We start from the raw sequence: 18,848 nt of genomic DNA on the forward strand, positions 1-18,848 counted from the left end.
AAATAAAAAAGTACGACACTGTAAGGAGGGAGGCAGGACGGACACCAACAATTCAATACTTGAAGATTTGTTATCTGTAATCCCTAAAATGGAAGTTTATCTAGTGCCAACTACTTAAGAAAGACAACTTCCTTTTTTAAACACTAAATATACTTCCCAAGTTTCCAAAACCTCTTCCACACTACTGCACCAAGAAGGAAATAGAGCAGAGTCAATAATTTCACCTATAGTTCTGGCAATTGCCAAATTTGATAATTTTTCAAATATTTACTACCAAAAGTAAAACAAACCTGTGCTCATCACTACCAGAAATACAAAGTTCACAGGACTCCCTCAGTCTTAAGTGATACTTTCTGTGAAAAACAGCACGACTATACAGGTTGAAATTTTAGGAACAACTGTACTGACAACAGACAAAAGTGAAATGATACAATTCTGATGACAAAATAGCTGTAAAAACTTGTTTTAATGCTGACACATGTGACCGTCTGTCTGCATGCATAGAGAAATCTTTGGACAGCTTTGCCGTGCATTGTACGTATTTCTAGTAGATTTAATAATTCTTTGTTTATTAATCAAAATTAGTAATCATATCCTATTTTAAAGTGAGAAGGTTGAAGGAATCAGTATTATCAATCAAACCTTGGATTTTCAAGCTAGGAGGAGTCTCCATTAGTTAGAAGAGATTTCTGATGCTTTATCAAGGAGAAGTACTCAGAACAATATAGTATAAGTAAAATTTACTACTATTATTTAAAGATGTGATTTCTTCACTTCTGATCCTCTCAGCAGAATCACCTTAACACTCTTCCTTTAACTTCAGAGCTTTCTCCATCTAGAATCTGATTTCTCCCCCCACCCCCCCAAAAAATTTCTCATTCTTAAGCCAGAGTCCTCAGATCGTCAAAATTAATTATCACTACTAAAGTTAACATATCTAATGAAAGCATGCATTAGTTGACAAACAAGGACATTGCAGTCCTACTGAGTCTAAGATAAAAGGACTGAGTACTGTGGTACTACAAACAAAATAAAAAAAATATGGAGGTAGAAAAGAAAATTTCATGTATCCTACATCTCCATCTCTTCCTGTAGGTGTGATTATAAAGGACAAAACAAGATAGGCACAGAGACATGAAGACCAGCATCACTTACCATTTCCTGAGATGCATACTTTGGATCTTCAGGATCAACTGACCAGTAGCAATAATCAAAGCTGAAGGCCACAGTCTTTTCTCTTGAGTCCCAAGTGCTATCAAGCCTACTGTCAACCTGACAACAGAAGGAAAAGGAGAAAGACCAATTCACTTTGAAGCTGACCAAAAAGTAAGCATTTTAAAACTAACAGGAAGTTTATCTAGGATCTGTATTGTGGAAAACAAATGGCAAATAGTTTATCCCCTCTTCAATTTTCTTTGATGCTTGGACTGAGGTGGAGACATCCATGATGCACCTGCTGAAGCATTTTTGCTGAGGGGTTCATTTACTACCGCTAAGGTTTTCCAGGGTGCTAATAATAAATATAATTTAGTTAATCTTCACATCATATACATATTGGCAGTTAAGCTCTAGAACCCTTTTGATATTTCTCTGCCATTCTTCTGTTTCACTGAGAGCCACACCACAGAAATGAGGCCCAAAGTGAAAAAACAAAACCAGTTTTCTCACTGCACAGCTGAAAATGCAGGTCTCTTCCCCCATTTCCCCCTTGCTTTTTCATGGCTGCAAGCTAATGCTTCTGTACTGGGACTGCACACTACAAACCTAACCTTTTCGGGTTAGTAATAACAACAGTGAAGCCTTTCTAGCATAAAAGTCAGAAATGGTGGCTGAAGTTGAGGGAATCGTATCTATAAGTCTTTCAGTGCAATCTTGCCCAAGTGACTCGTAATAAAGTTAAGCTTATGAACAAAGAATTATACATTGTTGTTACACTCAAGGAGAGTAATGAGTCCAAATATAACACAGAATTAACACAATTCACATGTAATTTTGACCTTATTTTATTGTAACCTTGGCATTTGCAATAACATAAGCAGAAAAAGGTTTGTTAGAATTTGGTAGCTAAACAAACAGTTTCACTAATGGCCTCAAACTCGAGAGGTGACAGTGCTGTCTGCCAGGTTACTGGGTGAAAAGCCTTGTAACCACTGAACTCTGCCACCAGCTGTGAGGTTTACAGGGAAAATTAATTTACAGGCTCATCTGACAGGTTTGTGGGGGTTTTGTTTTGCTTTAAACCAAGAAAGAGCAAAGTGAGAGATGACAGAAATAATTTTAAATTATCTTTGAAAGGGTTTCATGTATTTTAAACCCTTCTTGATTCTCAAATTGTCACACTGAATTAACTACAACTCAGGTTTCCATTAGTCAGAACTGACATCTTAACAAGCCTATTTATCATCTTCAGTAATGACATTTTCAACATGTTGTGGTTCAGAGATTTTATGCAATTACATTTTATTTACTTAGGCTTTTCTGCAGCAATAAGCAGAAGACAGCCTTCCTACTGCAATGCATAAAAACACAAAAAAATTTAAAAACTACCCCTCCACCACAGGAAAAGCAGCCCCTGATCGCAGAGGTGATGACCCTTCTGGTGAGAAAGGGTTTGTTTTGAACTACAAAGCTCATCTACCCCAGATACAACAACGTGAACATTAGCGTATAATAATTTCTACACTTATCTAGATTCAGCAAAGGCTGTCTAAATTTAGTTTGTGCATAAAGCAAACTCACTCCCTGTACAAAACTCACCAATTATGAAACCTCAAGAGAGAAAACATCCACAAGCCAGCTCTTGCATCTCCAAATAACCCTTCTTGGCCTGCTATGGCCGTTCCCCCCACTGCAGTGGCTTCCCCAGTATGCCAAGGCAGCCCACAGCTCCTTTAAACAAATAAAATAAAAAACCCCTCTAGGTCTAACAATGCTCAGCTGGACCCAGTTATGCATCTGCATGACTGAGGCCTTCACTTGCCAAGGGATGTCTCCCCCAGTGGGTGGGCGGCCTTGGAGCCCCAAATCCTCATGGCCCTGTTGCGGGGCCCAAAGCCCCCCAAGGGCAGGCACCAGCGACAGACAGCGTCATGCCTGCGGGAGAAGTGTGTCTTTGAAAGCTGTGTCACACATATAAAGAACTGGGGAAAGTTACTTCAGAAAGTAGTGAGAGTCTCAGACTCTACAAATACGGACTTGGAAAAGGAAATATACAGAAAGCAAGCACCCATGAGGCCTCTCATACCACTAATATTTTTCTGTCTTCTTTCTCTAAAAAGAGCACCTGTAGTCAATACAAAAATAATTATAACAGAAAAAGGTAAATAGTTCAAATCCTTTCATTCAATTTTTGCCAAGGTTTCTCTTTGAAATCAAACATATTATTACTCTTGAACCAGCAGTCTAGAATAACTGGGTTGCTTGCAGATGTAAAGAAAAAGGAGACAAGAAATACAAAATGCATTCATCCTCTAGGATCCCCACAGTCATCTCATGGTTCATTTATTTGCCTTTCGAGCAGAAACATGTTTGACAACACAGAATTGCTTTGCTCCCATTCTGTTAATTTAGTGAAGGACCGCGGCAGCTTTAAGTAGTTCAAGAGTCTAAACCAGAGGGCTGGTTCCCATGCATGCCGACTCCAGAGCTCTCACAGAGGACGACAGCTACATTCAGTTTATTCTTATAGCTCTTGGTCTCTTACCAAGACCTGAAGTGTAGCTGAACACATTTTGTTCCATTTCATGCAAGTCAGTTGCACTCCAAGTGCAAATATGAGAGGAGAGGCAGAGAAAGAAATAATCCAGTTGTTAGTAGGATAAGCACAAAATCCAAAACAATTTACTAACAGCTTTGAATGATGGCACGCAGCCAGACTGCAAAAGCTCTGACAAATATAAAATACAGAAAACACAGCTACATGTTACATCCCCTGTAAAAAACAAAAACAACAAAAAAACAACAACACAAAAAACCCCAACCCAAAACACAAACCAAAACAAAAAACCACCAACAAAACCCACACCTAACAACAAAACCCCACAAACCAACCCGAAACCAAAACAATCCTCCCCATACTTTTGCTGCAATTATTCTAGAGCTGTGCTGGTTTAAACTTCTCCCTTAATATTTCTATTAGAATGATCTAATAGCCAAGCAAATGTAGAAAAGCATCAGGATTTTCATATGGGAAAGAAAAGAAGCCAAAAAGCATACCTTTATATTTCTGACTTTTGCCACTTTGTCATCAACTTCTACAATTACTCTTCCTCCTTCTGCACTCTCTCTGGAAACAGAACACATTAAAAAAATCCATTTAAAATATGAAGACACAGAAAGGTGATTGATAAATTTGTAAACCCGAGAAATTTGTGTTTACTTTAACAAACCACAAATCAGAACTATATAACAGGTACTTTTGCTTGTAAGACACACTGTGACATGAAGTAGCATTTGAAGATCTGCAGCTAGTATCTCAACAGTGAGAGGGGAAAAAAAACAAAAAACCAGGACTGTGGTGATTAAATGCTTTCAAAGTGCTTGTACTAAATCCTTTGTTAGGATTTTATTTCTAATTAAGAGTTGCTGTTTTAAATTACATTTACAAGGAAGTAAAGTGGAGCGCTGGTAGGCTGGCAATGCTTTGTGGAGTACAGATCTGCATCACAGACTTGTGAGCCACCAGTGTTGTCTAGTTGCACTGCCTGATTTTTACCACATAATCCAAACTGTTTGTTGCAGTCCTCAAAACGTACTCCTCAGTAAAACAAAACCGCACTGAATTGTAAACGGACAGGTTCGTGTCCCAAGTGCAAATGACCATGTACTCAAGTATACTATCTAAAATTCCCACTGAACACAGCTACGACAGCCAACTTCCACTTCCAAAATGAGTCATATCAGAAAAGAATGAAAAAAAGGATGTGACCAAAGGGGAAAAAAAAGACCACAACAAACCACCACCACAACAAAAAAAACAACCCACAACCAACTTATTTCTGGGCTGACAGCAAGAGAGCTACTTGAAGCATGTTCTTATTTATAGATGTGTTGATCCACATCCTTCTCAATAACTATCATGGATTTTTTTATACATAGCAAGATAGAAATGAGGAAGAAGAGACCAGCAGAAAAATAAACAAATGCTTTGGTAATGAGAAGCTAAGAACAGGAAAAAGATTTTTCATCTTTTACTTTTCTTCTATATTTTGCTCTGCACTCTGATACTGACAAAGCTTGTAAGCTTCACCTTTACCAGAAAGTTTTATTTTGATGAAGCTGAATGCCTTTGTAAAGCTGGAATAAGTTGGTTTAGATAGAAAATCAATTTTGTCCATAGTGCAGAAGGCACAAGCACTGTCATATATATTCCCTGATAATCAGCTGGATCAGTATAATCAGGTCAGTTAAAAACTAGATGAAATAAAACAAGAGTTAGAAAACTCAAACCCAGTTGACCACTATTCATTAATGGACCTAGATTCATCTTTTACAAGATTTTCTTAAATGTGTACAGAAGTATTTACTCTTCCTCCCATTACAATCTCCTTTTACTGACAGCTCTAACTTCCAAGCAGCACACAGCACAACATACCCTTCCTCTGGGGTCTCTCCAGTGCTCAGTTTTTACCCCACACTTTCTGTACCAAAACAGCTTTTAATGTCTTAGGACACTTAAGTCTTCCACAGAGACAATCACTGTAGCATTTGAGCTTTACAAGCACCAAGAAGTTTTAAACACATTTTTGAACATACACTGTCCCGGTTTTGCAGATAGAAATAATGCTTTACCTTAAAGTCTCTGTACTCCACATTACTAATTTGAGCACGTGCCTTGAGACAGACTGAAATTCATACTTTCTATAATACATACTCATATGTGGCACTTCACATAGCAACTACAGCTCCCAGAGGTTTTAGTTAAGCTGTGAGTGTTCAGCATCTCAACACAGCAGCCACCAGAGCCCTGAGTTAGACCCCAAGAGAAAAACCCACAGAAGAGAGAATTTGCATTATGTACAGCTGGGTACCGAATGTTGCATGATGTATGGCACAGTACTGAACAGAGGCCTCATAAGGCTCCCTAAAAAACAAACGAAGAAGGACAAATGCCTAAGGATACCATCTGTGAGTATCCAAGGTAGAAATCTGCAACTTATTGATTTCATCTGTACATGTGCAACTTCACTGATGTTTTGAAAAGTAAGCGTTTTACAACACAAGTAAGTTTTGAGACTTGCACATCCACTACAAACCTCTGCCAGGTGAGCTAGTGGACAGAGCTGACTGTTACCCTGTACAGCAGACCAGATCTAAGAGGTCTAATTGGACACTTTGACAGAAGATTTCACAATAATTTAACAACAACACAAGACAGACAAAACCAGAGGGATGCCTTCAGAGTGAGTTTGCTTCATGTACACATATTCTTTCCTCCACTGCCCCAGTATGATCTTGGCCCTATCCTGCCTCCTAATCCCATGAGCATTCCCTATTTTTCAGTCCTACTGTTAACCCTCTAGTCTTATCATCCGAGTTACAGTTCACAAAGTTCCTGTCCTCCTCCTCCTATGCACACACATCATCCTGTACAGGTACCCATGATCTGTTCTCTGACATCTTGTCCACATGCCCACACTCAATTTTAGTCTCTTCAACTGCTCTGCAGGTCTCACCTCCTCCTACTTCATTGTAGTTGGTTTTAGGCTGATCCAAAGGTACACAATCCTACTCTCTTTGACAACACAAAATTACCACAGGGTAACAATGATTCCTCACTATGCAGACAAAAAGCTCTATGCAGCAGTTTTGTTCAAACCTCACACAACAAGAAAACCACCAGCAGAGATACCACTAAAGCCTCCCCTTGCTCTGGGTGCAGATTCACAGTGCCCAGACTTTCATCTTAACTGGAGGCTGTTATTACAAGAAACAACTTCTCTGCTGCTCCAACCTCTCACATGTGTTCCCACTTCTTTCCTTGCATCTGATCTAGCAATCACACACCCATGCAATGACTCAGATCAGCTGTGATCAGAAAACAAAACACACCAAAATAAATAATGAAGGTGCCACCAGAGCAGTGAGCCCTTCCAGAACGCTGAGCACAGCAGTCACACAGTTGCTAAGCCAAAGCAAGAGAAAGGGCAGGAATGAGCTGTGGTGGGAATGGAGACCCCCCACTTCTGCAGCAGCTTACAGCCAGACAGCATTGAGCACAAACCAGACCTGCAGCCATCCCCAGCTCTACAAACCATATATCCAGCCTCCTTATAAACATGTGTTTATATCATACTTCATTTAGGTATAAACCAGAGAACTTTGGGAAAGAAAGCACAGTTTAGTATCTAAAGCCCAGGAGGCAAAGCAGCCTCACAGCTGTTCTAGATGTTCTGACCTTAACTCCAGATCACAAACACTAAAAAAGCTCTCACACAAAAACCCATGTTTGTCAATACAGTCTTACACATGTGTGCACCACAGTTTGCATTTGACTGATAAAACAATCCTTCATCCTTAGAAATGGGTGCTCTGCTCCACGCATAGGAAAATCTGTGTTCCTTGTACCAAGAAAATCAACTCCAAAATACACTTCTCTAGTACCACATTTTACTTTGCTCCTCAGAAGTCATAGTGATCCTAATACTTAGTTTCCCCATCCTCTCTTCTCCCCCACTTTTTGAAAAATTCATACTGTATTTGGGAAATGCCTGTTTTCTAAATTACTTTGCATGAAAACAAATTATCTGTACAAAGACAGAGCTGTAGAAAGACCTTTTAACAGTGCATGTCCCAGGACAGGCCTGGATCTTCTCAGACACAGGAAGTTTTGGAGAAATGCAGATCCAGCAACAGAACAGCGACTCAAGTATAGAATGCAGTGGCAGGGCTGTAATGGGAGCTACAAGAAGAGACCTGACAGAAGCAAAGCTGCCGCAGCAGTCCAAGAAACAGGGACAACCCAAAGGAAATCTCCTCATACCATTTGCTGTTCCTATGACAAATTGTTTCTGCAGCCAACACATAAAGCTAATGCAACCCCAGGGGGACAACAGACACCCTGCAAGATTTAAAAGAATGAGCCAGTGGAAAAGGATCACAGGAGGATCAACATCCCCAAGAGGGACATTTCCACAACTTGCTGGATCACAGTGAGACGAGTTCAGCCACAAAGTACAGAAGTGCAAGGAGGTATACAATGCTGGAGGAAGCAGTGGGTGGAAAGAAAGGGGGTGGTTGTTTATTTTAGACTTTAAAAAATTTGCCCCACTTCTCCTCCACCCTCTCAAATAACAGTCAGGCACTTAGAGAACAAAGGAGATGATTTTTCAAAAGTTGCCTGTTTATTTTAAAAACATGTACATGCAATACTGGAGTTATTAGCAGTAGTCATGTCACGCAACAAAACAGCTTTTACAAATATTGACCAGCAAATACTCATCAAAGTAATCAAACATACCAACGCAAATATATACCACTCAAGTACATGAGAAATCTTAAATAATTTTTTAAAGAACTGGACATGTGTCTACTCATATAAACTTTTAAAATAACCCTGAAAGATAATTGTTGCAAGTACTTATGCTTTCCTACCAATTCCCATCACCTAAGTTAACTCCAAACATAATCTCAACCTGTACTGAGACAGAAGACCCCAAAAGAAGTACAGAAACAAAATCAGTCCCTCCCCTCTTGCAGAGTTAGTTTTTTTTTTCTCATCTGGGCAATTGTGTAGGTTCTGGGTTTTTTTTGTTTTCCTAGATTTTTCTAGAAAAAAGTAGCCCTCTGCGTCTCACTGTGATGGAAAGCATTTTCACACTATGCTTACAAATACAACCAAAAGCATACCTGTAGCAAAGGTGGCAGGATGTGTGCCAGCAGTCACTGCTGCTGTCTCTGGGACAATGTCACTTCCCAGGATGTGACCCATAACTATGACAGCCTATAAGGTACAACATTTACCAAACTGCCTCCACTTGTACCTGGGATGCTTTGTGCCATCTAATGGCACACCTATGCAATCACCCTGCCAGCAGCTGAAGTATAATCCAGAGGCAAATCTAACCCAAGGTTTTTGTTGGTCATAAAGTCTAAAGGTTTTATGGGGAAAAGTTCAGGAAGTATTCAGATTTATCTTTCCCTTCCCATTAACAATATACCATAGTGTCCCTGCCTCTTGTTTACTGGTGGCCTTGGCAGTGGTCTCTGGGAAGCTGCCATCTTTGCATCCCCTGAGTGACTGACCTTGGCCAGAGAAACAAACACACAGCATCTATTCCAAGTTTTGCTAGTCTTTAGAGAACACTAAGCCTGACAAAACGGGTTGAGGACACATCTGTCAAGAGACCAAGGGTGCAACAAGTAGAGCACTAAGGCCCCAGGCTGGTCCATCAGAAATTGTAGAGCCATTAGAGCTTCTGCACTCTACTGACAAGTTAGGGTACTTACAACCATAACTCTCCCCAAACACAGCATCCATCTATGACATCAGCATAAATCTGTATCCTTATCCCTACTGCTGTAACCTGTGGAAGTCAAGAGCTGCTAACAGTATGAAAATCCTCCCTTTGGCGAATTCAGATTTTGTTTTTAAACAAGTATCAATAATCAGTAAATTTACCTAATTTTGATTTCTGTGTTCTTCCTTATTGAGTACTACTCCATACCATTTTGGATATTTCTCTTTAAGTCATAATTGTTTTACTGTGTCTTGCGAGAGAGGAGTGAACACCCACTCAGCAATCTTCCTACCAAATTCAGAACAGATGTTTATAAATGATTTAAAAATATATATTGAAGCCAAGTACACAGAGTTCACCAAGACAGCATGCTGCTATACTAGACATGCTGGTCAAGTTATCTTCCAAGGCTACTCCCAGCTGCATTGAGCTTTCATTTACTCTGGTAATGGCTAACACAACCTGGCAGTAAAAAAATCACCATTCCTAGTGATTACCATTTTCCTCGTGTGGTTTCCCCCTATTCTTCTTTACAAATATTATATAGCAACAAAAATCAGAATATTTAGTGCAGAGATAAACATGAGGCATTGTCAGTGCTCTTTTCAGATACAGACCTGCCTAAACACTTAAAAGTCTTTACATAATCGTGCCAGACATTGGATATTTATTATATACCCATGAGCTAAGAGAGGAAGCACAGGATGGCCTCCTCTGCAGTAAGTTCTGCAATCCTGACCATGCCATGGCACAGTACAAGAAGAGTATTTCTGTCTGTACTGTCTCTGAAGTCTCATACTGCTTGACCAAGAGTGTCAGGCATCTTCCTTGAGCAATCCAAGTCAGAAATACTCCTGAAGATCCATCAGTGCTTTGAACAGTTGTGGAATAATGATGCCTTCTCTTTTAGGGAGAGGCATTGAGAGAAGGAGGGAAGAAGAAAGCAAAAAGTGTTTTAATCTGTCATACCACCACCATTTAAAGAAGCATGAAATAAGGAGGATTTAAAACAAAGCTATAGACCAGTCAGTCCCATTTCATCCACCCTTGATTTCCCAACTGTTTACTGACCAGTGAGATAGTATAATTCAGGGAATTTTGCATGAAAGAAATTCTGTGCAAATGACACAATTTCCATGCAAACCAGAATTTGTCTACAGTGGTCAGTTTTCATTCTATCAAGAACTTCAGTCTGTGATTATAGTTAAATAAATGACTGTGACACTGAATGCTGTGATGCACTGTCTCAACCCCCTTGCTTAGGTAACTCTTTCATTGTTTCAAAACCAGCTGCTACAGTAAACCCTTAAATTCTAAAAACAGAAGTGCAAAACTCCATGACTTTGTTGAAAACCTACACTACAGATAGGAAGATGGCAGGAATATTTTAAAGTGCACTGCTTTTTAATGTTCGCATAAAGCATTGGACTAAAGAAAACGAAACTGGGCAAATTCTACCCCAAACTCACATAAATTCTCTGTGCACAGTGGTGCTGTCTCACCATGTACTGCACAAAGGTCCCACAAGACTGGCATGCAACCACTGCACCATTCCCCAGGGGAGATGCGCAGCCACCTGTATGCATGCAGTCACATCACCTTGCATGACTGCAACTTCTCGCAGAGTATGTGGTCTAAGGGAAAGAAACTGCCCAAGAGGACATGGCCCCGGACAGATTATTTAATGACACTGTGCCCCATTTTTCTTTGCTGCATACAAAAAAATCCGATCCCTGCTCCAAAACATTCTGACACTCATCTTCTTAGGACTTGGGAGGAAAAGCGTTCTACGAAAATGCAAAGTATTAGTCAGAAGACTTCCGAAAGGTGGTTTTGCTGTTGTAGTTTTAGGACATTGTTGTAGCTGCTTTTGCACAGGCAACAAGGGAAGTGAGAAAAGAGACAGTCAGTCTCTTGCTCTGGGAAATAAACCACCAGCAGTTACCACTTCATACTGCTGGCTTAAATGAGTACAGGCACAGCATTGTCACATAACATCAACAGAAGCTTCATCTTCTGAGGAACAGACAGTGGTGGCCACTCAGGACATGCAGAGTCCTGCCCTTTCAAAGGGCTAGAAAGTCTGCCCTGTACCGAAGTTAGAAAACTTGCTTCATGCAACTGCCTGAAGAACACATCTGGGAAAGGCTGCTGATGCAGTACCCTCTTAAGAACACAGATGTGGCTGATGAAAACCACCGGCTAATACCAAGTAGGGATACTAAGAGAAAAGAGCAGCCACCTCAATAATGGATTACATGAAACTTTATATAATAGACTAGGCAAAGGAAAATAACTGATTTCAGACAGAGAGAAAAAGATGTCAAGATAACCTTAACAATAGGCTAGGTTACAAAACAGGATACACAAATGTTAAAATACGTTTGGGACAGGTACCTCCTTTATAAATAGAATATTAGAATCTCAACTTTTCTTTTAAAAAATCCCAGCTCTTCTTTGGAAAACCAGCTTGAAATCATGAGCAATGCATAACCAATGCAGTTTGTACAGATTTTCAGACAGCAGCTCTGCGAGGCCCAACACAGCTCTTTCCCACCATCAGGTACCAACGCCCAAGCCCCACGGCTTTTGAGACAGAGTTCAACCACCACCACCTGAAGAAAGGGACTGTCATGTAATAGAGGACAACACTCACTCAGCTATCACAGTAGAAAAAAGTAGGTAAAAGCCTGCCATTTCTCTAAGTGTGAGAGAATGAGAGCAGCAAGGTAGCTAGGAATATATATACTAAAATAATACAACTGAGAAGGTAAAGCAATAAGGTCATGGTAGAAGACACTTCACTATTCTGTATTCAATGGCCAGTTAGTCTAAACCTTGGAATAGCATGAGAAATATGTAACAGTCTTAAGTAAGATAAAAAGCCTTTTCTGCTCTTTCCTAATAACTGTTTTTTCCTATATTTATGCCCGTTCTTTCCACAGCGACATTCTGGTCCCTTTGAAATAGAAGCCAATTTTGTAATTTTCTTCAAAGAAAATGGCATTTTCTTTTGTATTTGAAAATTAAATCCATATGGAACATACGTTGAATATCTATAAAACCAAATTATACTAGATCCATTTTCCAGAGAATGCTAATGTAAAATATACACAGGTTCCTAAGGAAGTTATTTCCAATTACATCCAGTAAAGCAGTTAATAGAGATGATAGCAACATTCCATTAATAGAGACCTAATTTATCCAACACACATTTGAGTTTCAGAGAAAAGTTTAAGTCAGCTCACATACCAAAAGGAAGAAAAAAAATCCTCATATTTACCTTTAGAAATACAAAGGAAAGCAATTGTTCTCTCCTTGCGAACACTTCTTTTTTTCAAGAAAGTGCATTACAAACACTTTTTAAACACTATCCAAAAAGCACAGAAAAGCTAACAAGCAGAAGTTGAAGTTGTAAACAAAAATAAACTGTATGAATGCTAATGATGCCAATATCTTGTGTCATTAAATATTTTTTTTTACTGTAATTGAAAAAGCTCCCGAAATATTAACCTAAACATCTTTCCTCAGTATACATTCCTCTTAACTTAATTATGAAGTTTTAAGGCAGAGATACAACCTGAAAGTGTTTAAAAAGGGCAGCAGTGAGCAACTAGTGAAGAATAAACATTTTAAAAGTAATATGCTTCAATAATTTTTTTGGTGGGGGTAAGAGGGAGAACAACAATAATCTCCAATCTGCTGTTGCTTTAATTCTGTTTTGATACAGCATTTAACATCTGTTATGCATAAGATTCAAGGAATGTTTTCTACAAACTTTGCTACAAGTTATCACTCTCGTCGGCAGTAGGCCATATTGCAGTATTTAAGTTTTTGTGGTTATACATGAGCGTGTAAAATAGCTAACACCACAGTCTATAAAACAGCAACAAGTCTTGCTTACAAAAATATCCTTCCTTTTACTTACCACAATGTGATTATAAAGAAAAAAGGAGGCAGACCACAGCAGAGAGACTAGTTAACCAGGCTGACCCTGCAGCAGATTAATCAAGGCAAACCCAGCAAAAAACAGTGATTTACTTTACATCCTTTCCAACATGATTTTTTAAAGTAATTTTATTTTTCTACATAGCTTTCCTTTTGAACAGAAATGAATTTTAGATATTCACACCATCATGCACCTGTCAGCTGAGCTCCTCTCTCGCCCATTCACTGCAGCTGCGCTCAGGGCGCTGCCTGGGTCAGCCCAGCACGTTTCTGGAAACTGCAAGAGTGAAACTTTCCCTACTATTCCCTGCCAGCCTTGGGCTTGCTCACACCCATCACCCGAGTTCTTAGGACCTCAAACTTAGCTCTTCCACCCCTATCCCATCCTCAGGCTTCACTACCTGCTGCATCCCAGGAAGGCAATTAGAGGACTATGTCATACAGAGCAGCAGTAATGAGGAAAACAGCTGCTGCAGCTCAGATTGTGAAAGTAAACGCCTACATAGCTGGAAGTGCAGTTCAGCTTTGCTACTTAGGACTAACCATGCACTTCTTTGATGCTCTCATCTGCCAGTGCAGAGGACAAGCTCAGGAACTCCTGAGGAGACTGGGAAATAAACAGCTGGCCAGGAGGCTCCAAGTTACAGCTTGGAAACAATGCAAAGCAGAAAAAGGCAAAGGGCAGATTTTGGGTTAATTAATCTGTTTAGCAACTGTTTCAGGTGATATGTCTATGAGGCTTGTCAAGGATGGGAGAGTTTATTTGTCAATAATTAAAGACACCAGGAAAGACCCTTTCAAATAAGAGCTCCTTGCCAGTCTCTCCTTTTCCAGGCCACAGAGGTACCTGAAAAGTGGAGAAGATATTTTCAACAGCAGAATACATCTTCTGTTTTGTTGGGCCCTGCACAAGTAGCTGCCAGACTTTTAAGTACTTTAAACTCTCAAAAAGTGTCACAGGGCAACTTGCACACCCTAGCATAAAGTTTTTAACTAACACCACTATAATTTTACAATTTTAATTAAACAAACTTGCTGTGAATGATTTTACCCAGGTGTCAATCCACAATCCATGAAAAAATGCAATGTATTCTAGTCACTGGTGCATGCTAAAAAGAGAATCCTACAGTAATGCATGAGGCTTTTCATTGTGGTGTGGAGCACTGTTTCTTAAAATCCTTCCTTCCTGTCTTTAAGACTGCTTAGGTAGCAGCTCTCAAACTACACCATGACAAGGGAATGCATCCTGGGTATGCACAAGTGAACAGAGACCAGCTGGATGCAGAGCAGCAGATGCAGTGGAAGCAGATTGTAGAGGAAAAGGCATGAGGCAGCTGTGCTCCATCCTGGTCCCAACCATATTGTCCTGGACACAAGGACTGCTCCCCTCCCACGGGGCCTCCCATCCAAAACCACAGCCCTCCCTTCCTCCTCTCACCCAACACAGGGCTGAGGTCCACCATAAGAGAATCAGCACCCACAACTACGTATTAGAATTGTGATGGGATACCACAGGGACAAACATTTTTCAAACTAGCAGCATATAAAAACTAGCACTGGTTTCTGCTGGCCTGCATAAATAGTAAAAGGCCATGTCAAACGCTGCAGGTGTTTCTGCAGCATACGAAGATCCAACACAGCTTTAAGAGAGCCACCCAGGCACAAGGAGAGCCCTAGGCACCGTACCGAAATACTTGAGGGGTAATGTACCCTCTTTCTCAGCCAGTCACACTATATCCAGAACTGGAGGATCAGATCTGATATCACAGCACAATGCCACAGAGCATGGTCTTGGCACACTCCACAGCAGAAATCGAGAAAGAAAAAGAAACAACATTCCTAGTTGACATAGTTACTTGCTACTATTGAAAGTGTTGCCATCAACAGCTTCTGACTGACAGCCAAAAATAACATTACACTCTCCTTACAAAAGTATAATATTTAATAGACCAAGCATTAAGATGTCCGGAAATAAACCATAAAGGGATTTCCTAAGTTCCCAGTGCCTATTTAATACCTGATTATTATTATAGTCAATTTATAGCACCCATTCAAGCTTCCATATTTCACTCTGAGGAGGACAATGTATTTACACAAAACAAGTATCCATGTAACCATAAAATAACAAATCTTTTTTAGTATTTAGAATAGTAAATGTGTAATAAAGTTTTTTCAAAGTAATGTCACTCCAGGGAACATATTTGAGGGATTTTATTCCCAGGACAACATTTTGGTGATAAAAAAATCATTTAGCCTGTTACAGAATGATGACTTTATGAAGAACATTGGCTACAAGCTATTTAAAGTATAGGCAGAGGAAGAAGTTCTGCATTCTGTATAACTGTACTCGCTTTATAACTAGTGATATAATCCGTGAGGAATACTTGTGCATAGGAGCTTTCTGTCAAAGAATGCATTGTGATGGGCGCCGTACAGGCACAGAACAAAAAGACCAGTCTTTGCCGTATGCTAAATAACAAGTTGCAGATGTGATTAATATGGTTTATAAAAAAAATGGAAATTTTAAACAGAAAGTAGAGTTTTAAGAAGTCCCGTACTATAACGTGGATATTCTGTAAATTTTAAGATGCAAACCCAATGTTCGTCTGCCATTGTAAATTAAATAAAAAATAGCAACGAGCAAGTAAAGTTTGTAGAATAGTCTAGAAACAACCACCTGACCCTCTAGTTCTAGCCTAGCCTTTGCTCTAAGCTTTTCAGTTTTTGGTACTCTTAAAAATCAAAGTTTAATATTTTTGCCTGGAACTGCTATTGCAAACATTACAGTACTTCAATCCATTTGAGCTGAAATTTTTCTTCAGGATGTTTTTCTTTTTAAAGCACCTAAGAGACTCTAGGAGCTCTATTAACATGGGTACCTGTTAGAAGCAATCGTGTGTGTGTGTGTGTGTGTGTGAAGGAGAAGGTGAGAGGTTTGTGTGACCACAATATGGAAGTGATAGAAGAAACTGGAATAGAAAGAGCAGGCCTGTATCCCCACTGTAAGCTTTAGTCCTTTCAAAGTCTGTCAAGGCTACTTTAAGTCTTCATATATTTGGTATTTGTCTCAAAGTCATTATATTTGGACAATTTTGGTAAATGCTAGAAAGCAAATTCTCATGTCAGAGCCTTCATGGGGAATATCCAATCCCTTCCCTTTCCCATACATAAAGTATAAAATCAATTTTTAAATGCTTTTGCTGACCTCAGCTATGGCAACACAGCACAAGGAACAAATGGGCTGTTGCTGCCTTTGGGGTCATATACCACAAGACTCATGGTCTCTGCCTCCCCATCCCACCTGTTGCACTGCCACAGGCTGAGTAGATGGAATTAGTCAGCATGGGTTTATGAAAGGCAGGTCCTGCTTGACACACCTGATCTGCTTTTATAACAAGGTGACCCGCTCAGTGGATGAGGGAAAGGCTGTGGATGTTTTGTACCTTGACTTCAGTAAAGCCTTTGACGCTGTTTCTCAGAATGTCTCCTGGAGAAGCTGGCAGTTCATGGCCTGGATGCCATACTCTTTACTGGGTAAAGAACTGGCCGGATGGCCGGGCCCAAAGAGTTGTGGTGAAAGGAGTCAAATCCAGCTGGCAGCCAGTCATGAGTGGTGTTCCCCAGGGCTCAGTATTGGGGCCAGTTCTGTTTAATCTCTTTATCAATGATCTGGATGAGGGGATCGAGTGCACCCTCAGTAAGTTTGCAGAATACACCAAGTTGGATGGGAGTGTTGATCTGCTGCAGGTTAGGAAGGCCATACAGAGGGATCTGGATCAGCTGAATCATTGGGCTGAGGCCAATTGTACAAGGTTCAACAAGGCCAAGTGCCGGATCCTGCACCCGGGTCACAACAACCCCAGGCAGCGCTACAGGCTCGGGGAAGAGTGGCTGGAATCTGGGATCTGGGGGTGTTGATTGACAGCCGGCTGAATACAAGTCAGCAGTGTGCCCAGGTGGCCAAAAAGGCCAACAGCATCCTGGCTTGTATCAGGAATAGTGTGGCCAGCAGGACTAGGAAAGTGATCATCCCATTGCACTCAGCACTGGTGAGGTTGCAACTCAAATCCTGTGTTCAGTTTTGGGGCCCTCACTACAAGAAAGACATTGAGGTGCTGGAGCAAGTTGAGAGAAGGGTGACAAAGCTGGGGAGGGGTCTGGAGCACAAGTCTGATGAGGAGCTGCAGAGGGAACTGGGGCTGTTTGGCCTGGAGAAAAGGAGGCTGAGGGGAGACCTGATCGCTGTCTACAACTACCTGAAAGGAGGTTGTAGCATGGAGGGTGTTGGTCTCTTTCTCTCGAGTAGCAAGTGATAGGACAAGAGGAAATGGCCTCAAGTTGCCCCAGGGGAGGTTTAGATTGGTTATGAGGAAAAATTTCTTCATGGAAAAGGTTGTCAGGCACTGGAACAGGCTGCCCAGGGAAGTGGTTGAGTCACCATCCCTGAAGGTACTTAAAAGTCACATAGATGAGGTTCTTAGGGACATGGTTTAATGCTAGAGTTAGGTTACGGTTGTAGGACTTGATGATCTTGAGGGTCTCTTCCAACCACTATGATTCTATGATTCTAATTACCGAACAGCCTCTTCCCACATCACCCCCTTGGTTCCCACTCCCACCTTCACACAAACATTTCTGTTTCAGCACCAGATCAGCTTCTCCCATGTGCAGGAGATTGTCTACCTTTCTGATCCTAATCTCTTCTCCAGAAACACTCTCTACCAAACAGCTGGTCCACACTGACTATATCAAAGGTTTTCCTGTTTATCACTCCTTATCTGACAGTTACAGGTGTTGTTTAATGCTATAATGATATATGCACTGTTATGCACTATTTAATGCTACCCATGGGGGAGAAAAAAAAATAAAACAGATGTGGTACAAAGTTCCTCACCAAGAAGGATCTAGTGAAAGGGAAGATCACACCCCTGCCAGTTCAGCCTTTGGCCTATCTTCCCCAGCTGCTAAGAAACACTCATTTTAACTTATGTCTACAGGAGGCCAAATGCTACAGCGGGAATAAAAAATATGTCACTGATTGCACAATGAAATACTTTCCCAAGTCAGACTTCTAAATACTTCCAGTCTCCACTAAACTCTGCAAGACTGAACCAAAAGGGTCCTACAGTCTGGATAACTTAGTGTCATTACCAAATTGCCATTTAATGTTAATGCTTAACACAGGATTTTTTAAACAGCTTTGAGTTAAAGGTAAAATATATTGCAAACACGTAAATTACTTTCCACCTTTCCCTTTTCTATTAACACTAGCAGGTTTGTTTTGGGTAGGTTTTTATGTTATTCAACACTCCCTGGTATATTTTCTTAAAAAAAAAAAATCTATATATATAGATATATATATATCTATATATATCTATATAGATCTATATAGATCTATATAGATATATATAGATATATATATACACACACACACACACACAC

The 18,848-nt window shown here is 40.3% G+C and overlaps 1 protein-coding gene across 1 annotated transcript in view; it reads right to left on the bottom strand.

The window, feature by feature from the left end:
- The window catches only part of STARD9 (StAR related lipid transfer domain containing 9), a 110,126-nt gene that overhangs the window by 90,283 nt on the left and 995 nt on the right, over nt 1-18,848 (bottom strand). Inside the window, exons 2-3 of the mRNA XM_065065867.1 lie at nt 4,216-4,285; nt 1,156-1,272 (exon numbers count right to left, since the gene is read on the bottom strand). Of these exons, the coding sequence (XP_064921939.1) occupies nt 1,156-1,272; nt 4,216-4,285 (187 nt within the window). The remainder of the gene's footprint in view (nt 1-1,155; nt 1,273-4,215; nt 4,286-18,848) is intronic.

Source organism: Columba livia, chromosome 5 (genome assembly GCF_036013475.1).
Source record: "Columba livia isolate bColLiv1 breed racing homer chromosome 5, bColLiv1.pat.W.v2, whole genome shotgun sequence".
Classification (NCBI taxonomy): Eukaryota; Metazoa; Chordata; class Aves; order Columbiformes; family Columbidae; genus Columba; species Columba livia.